At 38.3% G+C, this 17,739-nt stretch overlaps 3 protein-coding genes across 9 annotated transcripts; 1 reads left to right on the top strand and 2 right to left on the bottom strand.

Annotated features, from left to right (window-relative positions):
- Positions 1–1,043: 1,043 nt before the first annotated feature.
- LOC132786314 (snRNA-activating protein complex subunit 1) lies at positions 1,044–3,687 on the bottom strand. Of its 7 annotated transcripts, none has more exons than XR_009632429.1 (3): positions 2,587–3,687; positions 2,374–2,533; positions 1,044–2,033 (listed from the first exon to the last, which is right to left on the bottom strand). XR_009632429.1 is itself a non-coding variant. In XM_060792813.1 (2 exons), the coding sequence occupies exons 1-2, from the start codon at positions 3,583–3,585 to the stop codon at positions 1,705–1,707; spliced, it is 477 nt and encodes a 158-aa protein (XP_060648796.1). In that variant the 5' UTR covers positions 3,586–3,687; the 3' UTR covers positions 1,044–1,704. The 7 variants fall into 7 exon arrangements, 2 of the variants coding, with proteins under 2 accessions (XP_060648796.1, XP_060648797.1); XR_009632428.1 differs by having other exon boundaries at positions 1,044–1,776; positions 1,882–2,033; positions 2,374–3,687; XR_009632430.1 differs by having other exon boundaries at positions 1,044–1,776; positions 2,374–3,687.
- Positions 3,688–6,478: 2,791 nt separating this feature from the next.
- LOC132784296 (uncharacterized) lies at positions 6,479–17,594 on the bottom strand. Its single transcript, XM_060789819.1, has 16 exons — positions 17,364–17,594; positions 16,728–16,927; positions 14,718–14,945; positions 14,334–14,644; positions 13,618–14,279; positions 13,173–13,560; positions 12,894–13,113; positions 12,585–12,819; positions 11,381–11,880; positions 11,200–11,315; positions 11,009–11,135; positions 10,730–10,948; positions 8,021–8,164; positions 7,781–7,960; positions 7,130–7,731; positions 6,479–7,059 (listed from the first exon to the last, which is right to left on the bottom strand). Exons 1-16 carry the CDS (start codon positions 17,392–17,394, stop codon positions 6,795–6,797), a joined length of 4,428 nt encoding a protein of 1,475 aa, XP_060645802.1. The 5' UTR covers positions 17,395–17,594; the 3' UTR covers positions 6,479–6,794.
- On the top strand, positions 8,849–10,699 carry LOC132784298 (arginine kinase). The gene is made up of 3 exons (XM_060789822.1): positions 8,849–9,074; positions 9,131–9,381; positions 9,450–10,699. The coding sequence occupies exons 1-3, from the start codon at positions 9,066–9,068 to the stop codon at positions 10,558–10,560; spliced, it is 1,371 nt and encodes a 456-aa protein (XP_060645805.1). The 5' UTR covers positions 8,849–9,065; the 3' UTR covers positions 10,561–10,699.
- Positions 17,595–17,739: the final 145 nt, after the last annotated feature.

Consider the following 17,739-nt stretch of genomic DNA (forward strand, 5'->3'; position numbering starts at 1 on the left):
GCGATCCTGTATATGCCTATATGTGAGTTTATTACTAACAAATTACTTAAACAACCAAAGGCAAAAATGAGGGGTCAGCATATCTCATCGACATCCACTACATGCCGACTTTGACGCAGTTCAAATATCAATCCATTGAAATACCAAACACAAAACTGCTAGAAAGGCGTTTCGTCGTCTTCCTCAACATGACCACCAATGGAAACTTTGCTGACAAAATTAAAATATATATGTATATATTTATTTTTAATATTAAAATTTAGTGAAACTTTAATTTATAGATAGATAGCGTCTTGTCTTTGAGTTATGTTGTATTGGAGGTTGACCGGTAAACTACATGTACTCAGAACTAAGTTTTCAAGTTAATTTTACTTTATTGTTATTGTATTCGGTTAACGTTTATTATTTTTTATTTACACCTACATATGTTAAATAAGTTATCTACAACCATTGTCGTTGTCGGCGTTGAAGTAGTTGAATACACTCTCATTTCCAACTCACATAACGCGTAGTTGGGCATGCGATTTAGGGGCTTACTAAAAAGTCCTTAAATTTGAATTTTGTCGAACAAAGTTTTGGGTCTTTGTTTAATGCATTCGATGATCAATTGATTTTGCTCATTAAGTTTAAGACTTAAGTAGAAGGAGCAATGGATAGATTATGAAGGGAACAGCTCACGTGGAATTGCATTGCGTACTCACCGGAATACATAATCACTATCTATCATCGATTTTGGCGCACATCATGATGGGGGCCTCATCCAGATGGCTACTGTTGCCGGCACGGAAATTAAAGTTCTAGACAAATGCTGGTTACTGGCTAGGCGGCCGCCGTTCATTTTAGGAACGGACGACCAATCCAGAAGTCAGGCAATCCGGTTTTGTGATAAACTTGCCCAGATTAACGATTGAATGAATTAACCATAAATCCCCGACCTTAAACGCCCAGAATCGAATGCTAATTCATATCAAACTTTGAGTCCAACTTGCGCCAATGAACTCCATTAACCTCCGCATTCAAAGAGTGAAAACCAACAAACAAAGTGTACACGCAAAAAGGACGATTTTTATTGAACATAAATTAATTTGCAATCTGATAATGTATTTTCCATTAAACAAAAAATAATTAAACAAAAAGAAAAAATGTAATAGATTATAGTTTGTTCCATTTGTCATTACTTACGCCTACGCTTGCTGCAAATTTGACTTTGGGACCGGTCTCCGGGCTTTAACTGTCCTCGGAAAGCATGCCAAAGACCACATGATCAATAAAAGTGTGAGGACGTTTCGTGAAGACGAACGGCTCTGTCAAAATTCTTGTGAGATGCGTGTTTAGATGTTGCTATTTGGCAGCGTATTAGCTACTTATTTACTATTTGTGATTAAAAATTTAATCATGGTCATTTAATGTCCAGAAGAATAGATACCACTCCCAGATTGCGACTTTTGCTCCTAGTTTTGCGCTTGATCTTATATGTTTTTTTTCCAAGCAAGACAGTACGTTACACTCGGCCGTCTCTACATGTAAGCGTTATTATTTTTATTTGCTCCGCCCAGCAGTATCATGAGACTATTTATCTTTTTTCTTCTGTTTTTCTGGCATAATTCAACGTCCCCAAATTATCAGATGACATTATAAATTTTTTGCAGTTCATGTGATATCCCTTTTTCTTGAATTTAAATTGTTCCACTGCCATTCCATCAGTTATTTTGTCTTTCGTCTGTTCAACCTGCCTCTTTTGATTTTTGGCTCGTGGCATGTCACGTTGATGTCCACCTGAAAGTAATAAATTAATAGTGGTTGAAATAAGCTGCACAAATGTGTACATATATAATAGTATCGAAGTGTTTACTAAAATCGAAACGAGGGTGAAGGTTATACTCTGTTTATACTGGGCTGCGTCATATAAATTTCCGTTAAGTAGACGGTTCCGCCGCATCTTTCCATAATGGGTTGTGTGTAAGAGACGAGAGGCTTTTGAATCCGCATCATTTGTCATGAGACAATTGGCGCCTTTAAATTATTTAAATTTGCTTTGTAATTCATAAAAACCAAAACCAAAGTCGAAACAATGAAAAGAAAAAGAAACATTTAAAGATAATCGCCACCACGATCAATTGGACTTCTTTGTATAGAAATATGATCGTTGCAGAGCGATTCGCTTATTATGATGTAAAACGGAAATGAGAAGTCAATTGAATAAAAAAAATTTTTACAAACATATGCATAGTTTTTGAATGCCCTCAGCAAATTGCAATTTAATAAATTGTGCGACGCTGAGGCATTCAAAAAGTATAAGTAGATATACATTTTATTTATTATTCATCAAATGCCTCTATTTAAATACATACATATGTGTGTATGATGACTTACAGTTGAATGGTGGCAAGAATAGCTTCTCAATGCGCAATAATACGCTTAATTAGTGTAGTGCCGACAACTCTGCACATTGCTGAGATGATAACCCGTTCGATAACATTAAAAGGGGAATCCATTGTGTGCAAACTACATAGTGTGCATTTTTATTTACATTCTATTGATTAAATATTATTATTATTTGCATAATTAAAACTCTGTTTATCATACGGTTTTAGCGGCAAATCAAGATTTCAGATCCTTGAGCACATCGTCTGGCAATCTGTGGTCAAAAACTGTTGCCGATGACATGCGACGCTCATGTGCTTCCTTATAAGCTTCAGTTAACTGATCCATATTGTTATTTAACTTCGATTTGGACCCTCCATACATTGCTTTTTGCCGCACCTGATTTCTTTTTTCTATTTGACTCTTTGCCATACTTGAAGTGCTGGGCTTCTCTTCGGAAGGAACTAGTTCGTTGATTTTAAAGAAAACATTCTGAATTTCATTGAAGATCTTTGTGGGAGCAAATGAAGTGCGATGGCGTATCATCTGCGTGTTGTAAGATTCTTCGAGTTGACAGAGCGGTTTACAAATGGGCACCAATTCCGTTAGACCGTGGAGCTCTTCGTTGAGATTAGCTATATTTGGCTTCAATTGGTGTTTTTGGAGTCCATTGTAATTACTGCTTTTTTGCTGTCTAGCCTCTTGAATGGCTTCCAAACTATCATAAGCAGCAAATGCATCTAACACATGGCAATAGTCAAGAGCCGTGAAAAGAAAGGCGTTTTCTTGTGTCAATTGCCAAAAAATGAAACTTACTTGCTGCGTATCGGGGTTCTCAAAGCACGTGAGACGAAGTTGCTCGATAAAGCCAACAAGCGAATCCCAAGTGCGTGGTGAAACCTCAATTTTAACAAAATGTTTTGTGGGTTGCTTGTGATAAATTGCATAAAGTAAGTATAGACCGCCAATGCGCTGAGCTCGCGTCGCTTGAAAAGGTTCACCATTGGTTTGTCGTCCGCATGCCACACGCTTGGCAACATGCAGCGCCGCCAATGTGGTCTCAATCACCTCAATCTGGTTGGTCTGTGCTGAGTATATGTGTTGCATCTGCATCTCGTGCCAGCATTGGCAGAACAGCGTGAACTGAGCATTGGCATCGCCAGAGATCCGTCCAAAACGCTGCAATAACTGCCAGCAGTCGTCGTACACGATATGTTCCATTCAATTGTATTTCAACTCTCGTAGTTTATCAATTTGCGTGCGCAAAATATGCTGCTACTGTAGTCTTGCTAATATTAGCCGGCTTAGAGGTGCAGAATTATCGAGTGACACATCGATGTTATCGATGTTTTCAAATCATCGGAAGCATCGATGGTTTTGGGACACCTTCGATTTTTTAGAAGCAACTTTGAGCACGGTGAGAAGAATTGTAATAGCCTCTTTCCACCTCACTCAGTTTTTCTACGTTTTTTAAAGTCCCGTTTCGGGGTTTGCATCTGCACGAACCGAAAAATATGGGCAACGGTAAATTTCTCAATATGGACGCTCTGAAATATCAGCTGTTCAAATGTAAACACGAGTTGGCGAACATTTCAAAAAACAGCACGCGCATTTGAAAATGGAAAATTTTATTAAATTGCAGAATTTTTGAGGATTTTAACGAAGTGGAGGGAAAATTAGCGAAGTATAGAGTATAGGCCATTGCTGGCAGCAATGTAATATTTACATAAATACATTTACTTTTTAACAACGGCATGGGTGTTTTTAGGAGCGCGATGTTCCTGGAAACAACGAATCATTTTTTGAAGATAATTTTCGAATTAATAGGGAGGAGTTTGGCATCCTTGTGGAGCGCCTTTGTGGATTGGCCAAAAAAGGCACTACATTTCTCCTCCCATAACTCGAACAACATAGCCTTGTGGATGCCACTCCACGATATTGACGGCTTTCGAGTTTTTTGGCTTATCTAAAATATAAAAAATTTGCTTTAAAAAGCAAAATAAAATTTTTATTTTTCTATTTTCATACCTTCATACCTTTCATACCTCACAGTCGAGTACATTCGACTGTAGCTTTCTTACTTGTTTAATTAAAGCGTAGTTCTCAGATGCGCGAAATCGTATTTTTCCGCGCAATTTTACTGAAAAAAAATAGAATAATGAACAAATTTTTGCGGGGTTATTTAGTTTTGCAGCTCCCAGAACAAACAAATTTTTAAGCGTATTAATTCTCCGATAAAGAAATCTTTGTGGATGTCAAATCAGCAGTTCCACTTGCGAAAAAATAGATAACCTATTATTCTGCACTCATATCGGCAAAGTAAAAAGAATCATCAAGATGGATAATTTAAAAAAAAATGAAAAAGAAAGCGACTGAGGAATTTTCTGGCGAAGAGAAGTAGTATTGATTAATATTGTCTAGTCGCAAGACTATATATGGAATAATAATAAAAATATTGCTACTTGGGATATTGTTTCCATAGAAATAGGCAATGAATGTGATTTCATCTGTTTTTTTTTTATCAATTCCTTTTGCCAAATTTACTGTCATAAAGGTTTCCAGAAAACGGTCATTTTAAAATTTGTGGAACATGCGAAATATATTGCTTTTCCGCACGTTCAAAATTTTGCTCATTTGAGAACAGAGCTTAAAGAGAAAATAGCATCAATAAAAGCTGTGGAGTCACAGGAGTGTATTTGGAATTTCAAATAAAAAAATCTGTTGCAACCAAGTTGCAATAAATTGTGCTTGGGAATATTGTCATCATAGAAATAAGCAAAGTAGATAGGCCCATCTGTTACTTTGAATAATTGCTTTTAAAAATTGTAGCAGTAGATTGATATGCCGTTAAAATACTTTTGGTGATAAGATAAGATTGATACTATCGCCGAGCATACTTGCTATATAATGGATGAAATTTAATTTAATTTAAAATTGTATCCGATCACAGATTGATTTTACATCCACAATCCCATTTGTTGTTGTCGCCTGAGTCTCAAGCAGAATTCTTTTAACCACTTTTTTCTGGAATGAAAGAGTAAGGGAGTGACCGGGATGCTTCGATCGCCACTTCAAAATTCGGTACTCAAAGCCAAGCAAATTGATATTGCCCAACTGAAATTTGAGCGTTTGAGCCGCCTTATACTTGGCGACGGTTTTAATTGCCTCGAGGCTATAATCAAGGTAAGTCAGGAAAGACATCGTCACTTATTTCGAGAGTTCAAACAGAATTGATCTGATTCTGGATCTGACACCATTGCTGTATATCGTATGTACGAAGTTAGTAAAGACTTCTAATATATTCACAACAAATGCTTGCAAAACTTAATGACTAGTCGACCGATTAAGAAATTATTCTTAGAGGCACAAATTCCGCCCAAGAAAATTAATGCTATATTTCAGTATGGTTCTTTTTGGTATGGTTATCTTTTTCGCATACGCAAGGAGGTTGTGTGTCATGTAAGCCAGAAAGCAAACAGGACTTGCAATTAAATTATATACGGCCTAAAGAACCAGTCCACTTGAAAAGTCTATGAGCGCAATGCTGCAAATCCGCTTTTTTAAGACTGTGAGAATTAAGCGAGAATCAGTTAATGAAGTTATTTTAGATACCGACACACAAAATCTCACGATCAAATGGTGGTCGTATAATAGTTGATCTCTGTCAATGAGATCAATTATGATAAAATGAGTTGTCGACATGACGGATTTAGAGTCTGCCTCCGAACCGTTTGGAAAGCGTGCCATATTGTCTATATATTGTTAAGACGAACTTGATATCAACATGTTGGCAATAAAAGAAAATATTTACGAGTGGCACAACTTGAAAGTATTTAATACGCTTTGAATAGTTGTTACTTAAATCACATTAAGCAAGTACAATCATTTTGCAGTGGGGAGTTTATGCAAACAATGACAAACCCATTCGTTAAAATTCAGTTTATTAAATTGCATTTTAAATGTGTTTTTAAAAAGTATTTTAAAAAAAAACTCTGAAACAAACTAAAACACAGTTTATTAAATTGAGTTTAATAATTATCCATTAAATAGGTTTTTTAGTTCAAATCACAGATGTGAGATAAAAATGATCATTAATTATATAATCATATTTTCATATGTAGCTTAATTTTGAAATATAAGTTAACTTTTATTTATAATTACTCATATTCGAATACCCACAAATGGTAAATATGTTGAACAATTACAAACAATAGACTGCTAAATCCAATGAGTACGCAACAAATTCTGAATCTACAACATTTATTAACACCCTTAGAGTTTTATTTAAATGCAATAAAGTTTAGTGTCTTGTCTTCGAGATGTTATGTTGAATTAGAGATTAACCAGTAAACTTTACATGTATTTTTAACTATGTAAGTTTTCAAGTTATTTTCACTAAATTTTGCATCGGTTATAGTTTAATATTAATATCAATTATTATTTACACCTATTTCCGATAAGTTATCCACAATAGTTGTCGTTGTCGGTATTGGAGTGGTCGTAGACGATCTCATTTCCGACTCACATAACGTGTAGTTGTGCATGCGATTTAAGGGCTTACTACACAGTCCGCACATTTGATGCTTATACACTCCAAAGATCTCAAAATTAAGGATGTTGTACATGTCGAACTGGATAGTGGCACTTAGTTTAGTGCATTCGATGATTAACAGATTTTGCTCGTTAAGTTCAACACTGAAGTAGAAGAAGCAATAGAGTGATTATTCGGAGAACTGCTCACGTGTCAATTGTATTGCTTACTCACCGGAATTCATAATCACTATCGTCGACTGGCCACTGGTACGGCTTGTGGCGCACATCAAGAGGCGTCTGAGCATGGTTCAAATAGATAAATACGGGAGCCTCATCCAGTTGGCTGCTGTTGCCGGCTCGTGAATGGAAGTTAAAGTAATTCTGGCCAATATGCACACGTAGTCCATAGTTACTGGCCAGGCTGCCGGTACCAGGTGAAGGCGTTAGAAATACAGCCATTTTAGGAACGGGCGAGCAGTCCGCTACTAGTAGAGTCAGGCAATCCGGTTGTGTGACAAAGTTACCCAGATTAATAAGGTAATCATTGAAAGAATTAATCATGCCATTAATGACCGAACATGATCGCTTCAACCCCGAGTCGAATGCTAACTCATGGGATGTATCAAACTTTGAGTCAAGCTTAAACAAAAACGGTATGTGATAGATGCGCCAATGGACTCCATTAACTTCCACAGTCAACCAAAAGTGATCGTGAGGCGTATGCATAGTTACATTAATCTGTCGGCTCATATGCAAGCTATCAACTTTATGGGCGGACAGAGCGGAAACCAAATGATCTAAACGTGTTGACCACAAGTCGAACCAGGCTGGCATCTAAAAGGAGAGTGTTAATTCCGAATCTCATCTTTGTATTTTCAATTACATTATCGAATTTTAGATCCATGTTGTACTGGGTTATTGATGTGAAGTTCTCAAAGTTACTGCGCTTACAGTACTTGGATGTGGGTATGGGCGAAAATTTGAGCACTTCCTTGGGACAAAAGTCAGTGTCCGTTAGCGATATCTTATCCGAACGGAGGAAGGCGCGAGCATGTTCCGATGGCTGAACCAAGAAATAAGAATTGTAATAGTTCATAGTTCTGTTCCAAATGGAATTACTTACGCCGGCGCGTGCTGCAAATTGGACTTTGGAACCGCTCTCCGGGCATTCACCGTCCTCGGAAACCAGGCCAAAAGCCACATAGCCATTGAGAGAGTGCGGGCGTTTGGTGAAGACAAGTGGTTCATAGGTTAACTTGGAGCAGGCCTGCACAAGTGAAAAAGAGAGAGAGCTTGTATAAAGCACAGTAAACAGAAAAGTCAACGACGGATTGAAGTGGTTGCCACTGGCACGCGTCAAGCGCTCTTATTAGCCGACCTGCATTTTGTAAAGTTTGAATACATATACAGTACTATTTACATAAATATATCAAGTGCGAAAACAAATACAATTAAGACAATTGAGCAACGATTTAAAGTCATTGTGAACTTTCATGGTAAAATAAAATTATAACTTTCATCTGTCCCAAATGAAAATGGATAAATTACTATAAAAATAATATTACATGCTTATTTAAATACATTCGTAGGTTCACATGCGTAATTTTCCGGGGGTGACTGCGATTACCATGACGAAATGTCAAACATGCGACAACCACAACAACTGCGGCAACGATTAGCCAGCCAGCCCATATCCTGGATGTCTGACGTTGGTTCAGTTGCTCAGCTCTACAGTTCTTAGGTCACCCAACTAACTTGGCTGTGTGTCTGCGTGCCACTTTTAATATCTAAGAGCAACCAGCCACTGTATGGCACTAGTAACTTCAGATGGAGAAGAGCAGAAGGGGAAGGAATACGACTCACTACATTTCGTGCTTTGTGAGAACTCATAACTGGGAAGGCTAAGTAGTTAACGTCGTCAGTTTGATCAATATGTTTGGGCTAATATTAGAGGATTAGAAAGCAGTCAGCTACGCTTCGTTTCAGACGCATTTCTCCTATTGGAAAATTGACTAGGAAATTAATTTTTTTTTATTAAAGAAAGTGTGTGAAAAAATCTGAGAACACTCGAGTGTTCCAACAGTGTCACTTTGGAAATTGTCGCAGAATTCCTTTAGCTTTGTGTTATTAAATTTTGGTTTTTGATTGTGATTCTGCCGATTGAGAAAATGACTTCGGTAAGAGTGATAGTTCTTAGCAAATGCTCAACTATATTTATATGTTGTATATGTAGATTGAGTCAAAACGCGTTCAATATCGTAAGTACTTGGAACGGGCCGGAGTTATTGATGCACTTAGTAAGGCACTAATCAAGCTCTATGAGGAGCAAAACAAGCCTGAGGATGCCATTCGATTTGTGCGAAAGTTCATGTGTGAAAGCTGCCCGGATGATGCACAGTACGATGTTATGAAGAATGATCTAGAAGAGGCCAAGACGACTATATCACGCTTAGAGCAGGAATTGGAGCGCTTACGCGGACAAATGTATGAATTCCTTGTGCCCTTGCATTCTTCAATATCATCCAATATCCAATTACAATTCCAATTTACAGCAAGAAGTCTCCCGAAGAGTACCAGGAACTCACAATGGCTGGTTATAAGTCCCTTGTTGATGATGAGGAGAATGTCAGCTCACTGTTGCGCAAATATCTCACTCCTGAGCTTTTGGAGGAGTATATGTTGGTTACAACCTCATCTCCGGTGGACGCTTATCTATATGATTGTGCAGTCTCTGGCTTCGAACATCACGACTCGCATGTGGGACTCTATGCAGCAGACCCGGAGAGTTACGATGTGTTCAACAAACTCTTTGATCCGATAATCAAGGAGTATCACGGCCAAGAGGACAATGAAAGCGATGTTTTGCAGAAGGATATTGACTGGGGTAATGTGGATGAAATTGAGAATCTGGATGCAGAACGCAAATATATTCTCTCTGCACGCATTCGCATTGCTCGCAACATTGAGGGATTACCGTTCTTTCCAAAGCTGACGGAGAAACAGTTAATCGAGGTCGAGGATAAGGTGCGTGCTGCCACGGAGACTATGGATGGTGAGCTCATCGGCACCTATCTCACCTTGGGTGATATTGATACGGAAACTCAGCAGGAGATGGTGAAACGGCATATACTATTTCAGCGTGGTGATCGTTTTCTGCAAACTGCCGGGTGCTTCCGTTTTTGGCCAACAGGTCGCGGAGTCTATCACAATCCCGCCGAGACATTTTTGATTTGGGTAAATGAGGAGGATCATTTGCGCATCATTTCGATGGCTCAGTGTGGCGACTTAGGCGATGTTTATCAACGCTTAGTCAATGGCATTTCTGAGTTGGAGAAGAACCTGTCGTTTGCACGTCATCCCAGCTATGGCAACCTGAGCGCATGCCCCACCAACTTGGGCACTACTCTACGCGCCTCGGTGCACATTCGCCTACCACTTTTGAGCAAGGATGAGGAGCGTTTAAAGGCAATGGCCGAGGAGTTATCGCTGCAGATACGAGGCACTGGAGGTGAGCATACCAGCATCGAGGATGGCGTGATGGACATCTCAAATAAGCGTCGCTTGGGCTTTACCGAGTTCGAGTTGGTCAAGTCTCTGCAGGATGGAATTGTGGCTCTAATCAATGCTGAGGAGGAGCTTGAAATAGCTGGACAAGAGGGCTAAATAACTTCTTCCTAATAAGTTTAAAATGTGAATAGGAGAAGTGCATGTGAGAATCTGGACCAGAAATTGTTATAATTAAGACAAACATTGCATTAAATAAACTTGAAATCTTTAGTTCTGAGTAGGCTAAAGTAAATTATCCCTTCGTTCTTAAGGCTACTTTACTCACCTTCCAGTCCTCCTCATCATCCTTCGAATTACGTTGCACCTTGCTGGTTACCTTAAACCAGCTTGATTTGGTTGAGGTTTGCACATCCACTAAGACATTCCACTTGTGCAAGGAATCTACGTTTTGTGTTTCATCTGCATGTTCCAAGGTAAAACCAATTTGCTTTCCCTTTAATTCGGATGTCTTAAGCACATCTTCTACATAGATATTACCATCAATCTGGATATGTAAAGATCAGAAGATGAGCGATCAGGTGGTCTCATTGGTCTCATTGCTTACTCTTGTTGCATTCTCGTTGTACATCAGTAAAGTGAAGTTTCGATCGTGGCCCAAATGTATGGAGCTGAGTTGCGTGAAGCCAAAGACGTACATCATTAAACTTACGACCATATTGCTGGAGAAGCCACTGTAAAGATAGATGACAGACGAGAAAATAAATAAAATTTGCTTAGTTGACCATGCTATTGTACTTCTCTATGAACTCGGACTTGAGTAGCATGCCCCGAAACTTGATCAGCTCATTGAGATTCATGTTGAGCCGCAGTTTGACACCCAGATCTGGGAGGGCATAGCTGAATGGCTGGAACTGAAAATTACTTTTTTATTGGAAATATTTGAAGAATGCATCCACTTATGGAATTCAGTTCTTACCACTTCAATACCTCGTTCGGGATACATAATCTCCTCAAACGGTTCAGCTGCCGTTTTAGTCACCTGACCCCGGGTGATGGTCACAGCGCGGGATTTGAACGACATGCCACTGGTTAAATTTTGAGGCCTTGTGAAGGTATATCGGGCGCATCTGCTGGTTTCATTTAAAGTCAGCTCACTGTTGAAGGGAATGTAGATAAGAAAACCTTGCTCCCGCTTGATCTCATGATCTAGATTGAGAAACGGGTTATAGCTGCGACTGCGTACTGAGGCGTATGAGGAGTAGCGGGCGTCAATCTCTAAAGTGTGCTTTGATCCAGGTGGCGTTCGCTGCTCCGTAATGTTGCCTCGTAGGGAGGTTAGCACTGTTGTTTGCAACAGCACGTCCGATGATGTGCCCAGCACTGTGGGCACCGAATATTTGTTCATAAAGGGCCAGCGTACTGTTTGTATATTGATGTGGCTATCCGTCCGGATTAACAGTTGCAGGCGATCAAGAACTAAAAAATTAGGAAGAGTAGTGACGGCCTGCGCATTAATAAGTAATTAAAAAATATCTAAATGTCAAGATACTCTTAGCCACAATCTTTTTATATTCCTATTGAAAACTGAGTTTTACCATTCAAACAACAGATCGCTATTTATAGTTATTTTTCTGTTTACATCTTTCTTGCCTTTTTGATATATTTAACAACGCAACGCAACATTTGGAATGTCCAGCTAATAATACATTTGACAAATACATAAGTACATACATAATAAAACAAATAAGAACGCTCGACAGGGAAATATCCTCTACCTTTTTTTTTTTTTATATAAAAAAATATACCGAATTAATATACCAAAAGCAAAATTGAACTACATTACATTCAAAATATACCATAGAGTAAAAAATATACCAACCAAAGTAACTAAGACACCACAGCAGCAGCCGTTATTGGCCATTTTAATTATTTCTTAAATAACTTTTAAGATTTGTATCTGTTTGCAATCACATTTTTAGGAACCATGAAAACTATAGTTGCACAAAAAATCGTGACTCTAACTTTAAAATTACTCTTGCTCGATTCTCTTTTTTCCCCCATTTAAGGGGACAAAAGTGGGTGTGCCAAAAATACAAAACAAATTCTGTCAACATTATGGTTCCATTTTTTTATATTCTCTAAGATCTAAGCGCTCATTAAATTTCCGTAATTGCACTTACTATTGTCATATGTCAGTTGCTGGAACATGCGCTGGTTCAAGTAATAGGAGAGCACAGTCTTGCCTTCCATTTGCAAAATGAACTCAATGTGGAGGTTCTTTGATGTGACTATGGGAGCTTTAAGCATTGCCAACAAGGCTTTGATGCTTTTGAAGGTGAACGGATCGCTGTTATTCAATTTTGGTTGCACAATCTGCCAGATGGCGTCGGGCAAGCCTCTCGCCTTGATGTATAGCTAAAGAGAGTAGAGTAACATTAAAATATGCTTGTCATAACAAATATGAAAAAGTAGAAGTAAAGCTTTCGCACCGCCAGTTGACCTGTGAATTTACCCAGCGCCTCAGTATCAAACTTGAAATACGCCACTACAGGCATATCAGACTTCGGATCACCGACTAAGAAGGTTTGCAGCATGGCCCCAATTCCGAATTTGGAGTCGCGATAATCGAATATATAGTTGCCCGTAACCCAATAGCGTGGCTCCGGTTTCTGCGGCAAGTGGCGATGCATATAGGAAAGTAGACGACGACTGCAAGAGGTTAAGCCATTGAGCAGGACAGGTATTAATTAATCTCAGTGTCAACCTACAGATGCTGATAGCAGGGATATGTTGTCTCCGAAATGCTCGTCACGGTGGTGCGATAGTAGTTGATAAGATGGGGATCCGTCTCGCTCTGTATTATGCGGTGTATGCTAATCAGCCGGGCTGCCGTTGGATTGGATATGAGCAGCAAGGTGACGGCTGCAACACGTAGCTCCAAGCTAGCGTTACGGGACTCGAAAATGGGCCAGTAGATTTCATAAATGCGCTCAGCTCGCTTATCCGCCAGGGCGAGCGTTGTCCAGGCAGCCATGAACCTTAGATCCTCATTACTATCATCTAGTACAATTGGCTCAAGGTAGCTAGCAACATTGCCCAGCTGCAAGTTGCTTAGCCCCTGCAAGAATAGCATCTTCTGCTCATAGTCACGGTCGTCTACAATTAGAAACATGGATTAAAAACTAAAATAAAATGTTATATCCGAGATCGTACTTAAATACATATTGAAGTACTTTTGAACATATTCCTCAAACTGATCCTTGTCAATCCCACGTGCCACATACACGTTGTAAACGAGTGTGGAAAAGCTCAAGATTGCCGCTTGCCTCACATCAGGGCGATCTGGTCCTATGGTGAGAAAATCCTCGCACTCCTTCACCAACTCGGCGGACAATTCGAAAATGTGAAAGGGCATGGGAATGAGCAATTGAACGGCTATGGGTGATTTGATTGCTTTCTCCACGACCAAATGACGCGTGAGAAATACCGATGCTTTTGTGCCAATGCGTGGAATGATCTCGTGGAAAATATTTCGAATGGTTTCCTGTCGATACGAAGTGCCAATGTCCACTTCAGTGTATAGTTTCTTTAGCGATTCAAAGTCCATTTCACTTAACAGCTTGATCACATCGGACAGTGTCGAGTCGTAGGGCTCACTGAATTTAAAGTCTGTGCTTTCGAGGGCCTCGGCCAGATTGTCTAAGAGTCCCCCAGCAATAGAGATGAGAGTTTCTTGTTGCTGAGGATTGCGACCGCCTGTGGGATCATTTATCTCCAATGGTTGTAGTTGCAAATTCGAAATCTCTGTTGACATGGATGTCTCAATATCAATGGGGTTATCGATGGGGGTTTCATTTTGAAAGTTTAGCAGTAACCTGAATTAAAACATTTGAAGTTATCTGATATAACAACTACCAGTTGCCACTTACTCTGAGTTAATATACTGTGCTTCACCAGTGGATTCGAATGTATGAATTAGCGTGGTTCCCTTTGCATGGGCCATGCTCAAAAAGTATCCGGTTTCGTTATGCGGCAATATGCCATAGATGGCCTCATTGCCAATGATCACGCTCTTCTGGTGATCAAATTCACAAGTGTTCGGTGGGACATTGCTGCGTGTCACATGAACAGCCTCCGAGTAGGGTTTGCAAGTCATCAGCTCAGGTGTCTTTCGAATGGAAATGTAATTGGTTTTGTTGGATACAAAGTACTCGGTCTGGCATTGTCCATGTATGCCGGTCTAAAATAAAAAACGTTCTACAACAATGAAGATCATTTGGATATTATGGTATCCACAGCTGAGGATCACTTACTTCATTTACTACAAAGGCGCCGCTAGACTTGATCTGGAACTGCAGAGTGCTAGCAATAGCTCGCTTGAAATTCATTGACCAAATGGGATCGCCTTCCTTAAAGACTAAGTGTGATATTGTGCCCTCCTTAGTAAGGATAATCTTGAAGGGTTTATATGGGGGGTACATTTCCTTGTTCTGTAAGAATTTCTCACCGGAATTGTTCAACGTCACATCGTCTATGACCAGCTATGAAAACAAAATGGCATGTATATTTTTAAGATTATGCAGGCAAATTAATTTTTTATAATTAATTAGTTACTGTGTATTTGTTTATTTCAAAAATATTTAAATTTATAGAAATTAAAAAAAAAAAACACATTTAAATTAAAAACGGATGGGGTTTTTTTGAGCATCCCTTCAGACGTACATACATATATTAAAAAAAAACAAGTAAGAAAGCTACAGTCGAGTGTGCTCGACAGTGAGATACCTGCTACGCATTTTGAATAAAAGCAAAATATTCCGGTATTTAAAAAAAAATATATATATAGAATATACTACAAAAATATACTAAACGGTATATTTGTTATATCGATATAGTAATACATTCAAAATATACCATAGACGGCACAATATACTAGATTGTCGGCCAAAGCAACTAAGACCCCTAGTAAGTAGGCGTTTTTGCCCATACAAAAAATTTCTTTAATAACTTCGAAAATTTTCATCTAATCCCTATCAAATTTTCAGGAATCACAATTATTATAGTTAATATACCTTATATTCGTCTCGGCTGTTGACGATGAACAAGAATATATATGTATACTTTGTAGGGTCGGAGATGCTTCCTTCTGCCTGTTACATACAGGCCGGCACAAAGTTTATAATACCCTTCTAGCCTATGGGTAGCGGGCATAAAAACAGTAGGCCGTATATCCAAAGCTTGAGATGATAGACTCTGCTGTGTTTATCATTCAACAAATTATTAGTCAAGTCTTTCATCGCGACAATTATGACCGACTATTTACATTAAATGCATACATATGTATGTATGCATGTAGTATGTATAGATACTCGTCCATACATGCATTGATGTGTACAAGCGAGTGTTTGTAGGCCTACGTCGTATCGTCTGTTGATAAGCAAAGTGCCGCTTTCAAATCCTCAACAGTTGCAGTCAAAACAATCTAAACCGATTACGACTCGTACACATACATATGTGTATATACATACGTGTACGAATGTGCGCTTATGTACATACATATGTGCATGTTTTATGTACTTACATATGTATGTACGTATTAATGCCTGCATACTGGTAGCTTCATACATACATACTATATTATCTGTTGCGCTTTCAATAAAAGAAGTTCACAGCCGAGTTCAGTTCATTGTGCACTGGTACTATGAAAGGTTAAATTGTTTTTAATTCATCTGCGAATTCTTTGCAGAGCCACCGCAAAAAACTCATGGAGGGGTCTTTGAAGTCGCAGCACTTCTCAGAATAAAGTGGACTCCATGATAGTCCCGCTTTTGGAATTAAATTGTGTAAATTGGTCGTGAAATGTCAATTAATTTATTTCAGCTTCCCAATGATTTTCAATTGATAACAAATTCGTACATATGTATGTATTTAAAGTATGTATGCATGTAAGTACATATGTACGTGCATACATACATATTTAAAAAATATGCTTGCATATATGTATGTGTACATTTGCGAATTATATTGTCAAATTAATTTTTATTGTGGTTGAATATTTGAAGGCTTTTCGAAATCTACAGACAGCCAGAGAAAATTTGTTTCTCTAATCTCAGAAATTCCAATTCCCAATTTTGGCGCAATTTAACTACAAATATTTTTGAAAATTAAATTGCAAATTTACATAAATTTCGATTTGTTCAATAAAAATTTGAATTTTTTATAAATATAAACATGAAAATATAATTTAATGATTAAATAATAAAACAACTTTGTATTAAAGAAGTTGCTTATTTCCGCACAGGCTTTAATCTCTTAGGACTTACCGCTGCGGCCATGATGAGATCGCTTGGACGCTGAAGCGTTAATTTTCCACGAACAATCCAACCAGTTGTTGGTGGCGATGGACGCCCCTCATCCTGGGGCTTGGAGCCGACCAATACATTGCCTACATATTCGTAGAGCATTTGCTTGTTGGTTCCAATTATGTTGAATGAATGGACAACATTGAAGCATAAAAAAATAGCTGCAATTTGAAAATGATGTTCATCATTTTTGTATTCAATAGAACGAGAATAAATGTAACATAATGATGTTCATGACGGCATTCAGTCAATCAGACACCCATGCCAGGGGCACAGCATCCAATACACTTTAACAACTGAATTTGTGTCTATAAGTAATCGATATTCATGTACTATACATATATAAATAAATATATGCAAGAGTGTATGTCAACGTTTTCATATATTATAAGATTATTAATGCAGTCATCAAAAAGTGGACAACTTTTTAATCAATATTATTAAATATGGTTTTTAATTTTGATTTCAATTTCATTATTTTTTGCTGTTATTCTTTCATTTAATATTATTCAATGAGACATTACGTCATGCTCCTGAATAAATTCTTGATATGGTTCTTTGGGTTTATCAATTAGGTTATTTTTTACTTCTACGTACACACAAACACGGAACACTTCAATCGCGGCATAATTTTCTAAACAAATAACCGCGTTTAAGGCGAAACTGCGACGGTATAATCAGATCTATGTATACATATGTGTACAATTATATTATATGAATTTTTAAATATTAGTTATAGAAGGCGATATTCCGATATTCTGCAATCACTCCAGAATTGGCGATCACTTTTGAAATCAGGCGTCTGCTTAGCTCGCGTTCCCTTCTCGAACTGAAGCTGGCTGTGGATCGAAGACGATGCTCTGGCCTTGCTGGAGGTTTTACTGATAAGCGAAGTCTCGAACTTAAAGAGCTGTCAAGAGCGACCTGGCTCTCTTCATACAAATGCTCTTGAAGAGACAAGCCTTTTTAACGA

The sequence above is a fragment of the Drosophila nasuta genome, chromosome 2R (genome assembly GCF_023558535.2).
Source record: "Drosophila nasuta strain 15112-1781.00 chromosome 2R, ASM2355853v1, whole genome shotgun sequence".
NCBI lineage: Eukaryota > Metazoa > Arthropoda > Insecta > Diptera > Drosophilidae > Drosophila > Drosophila nasuta.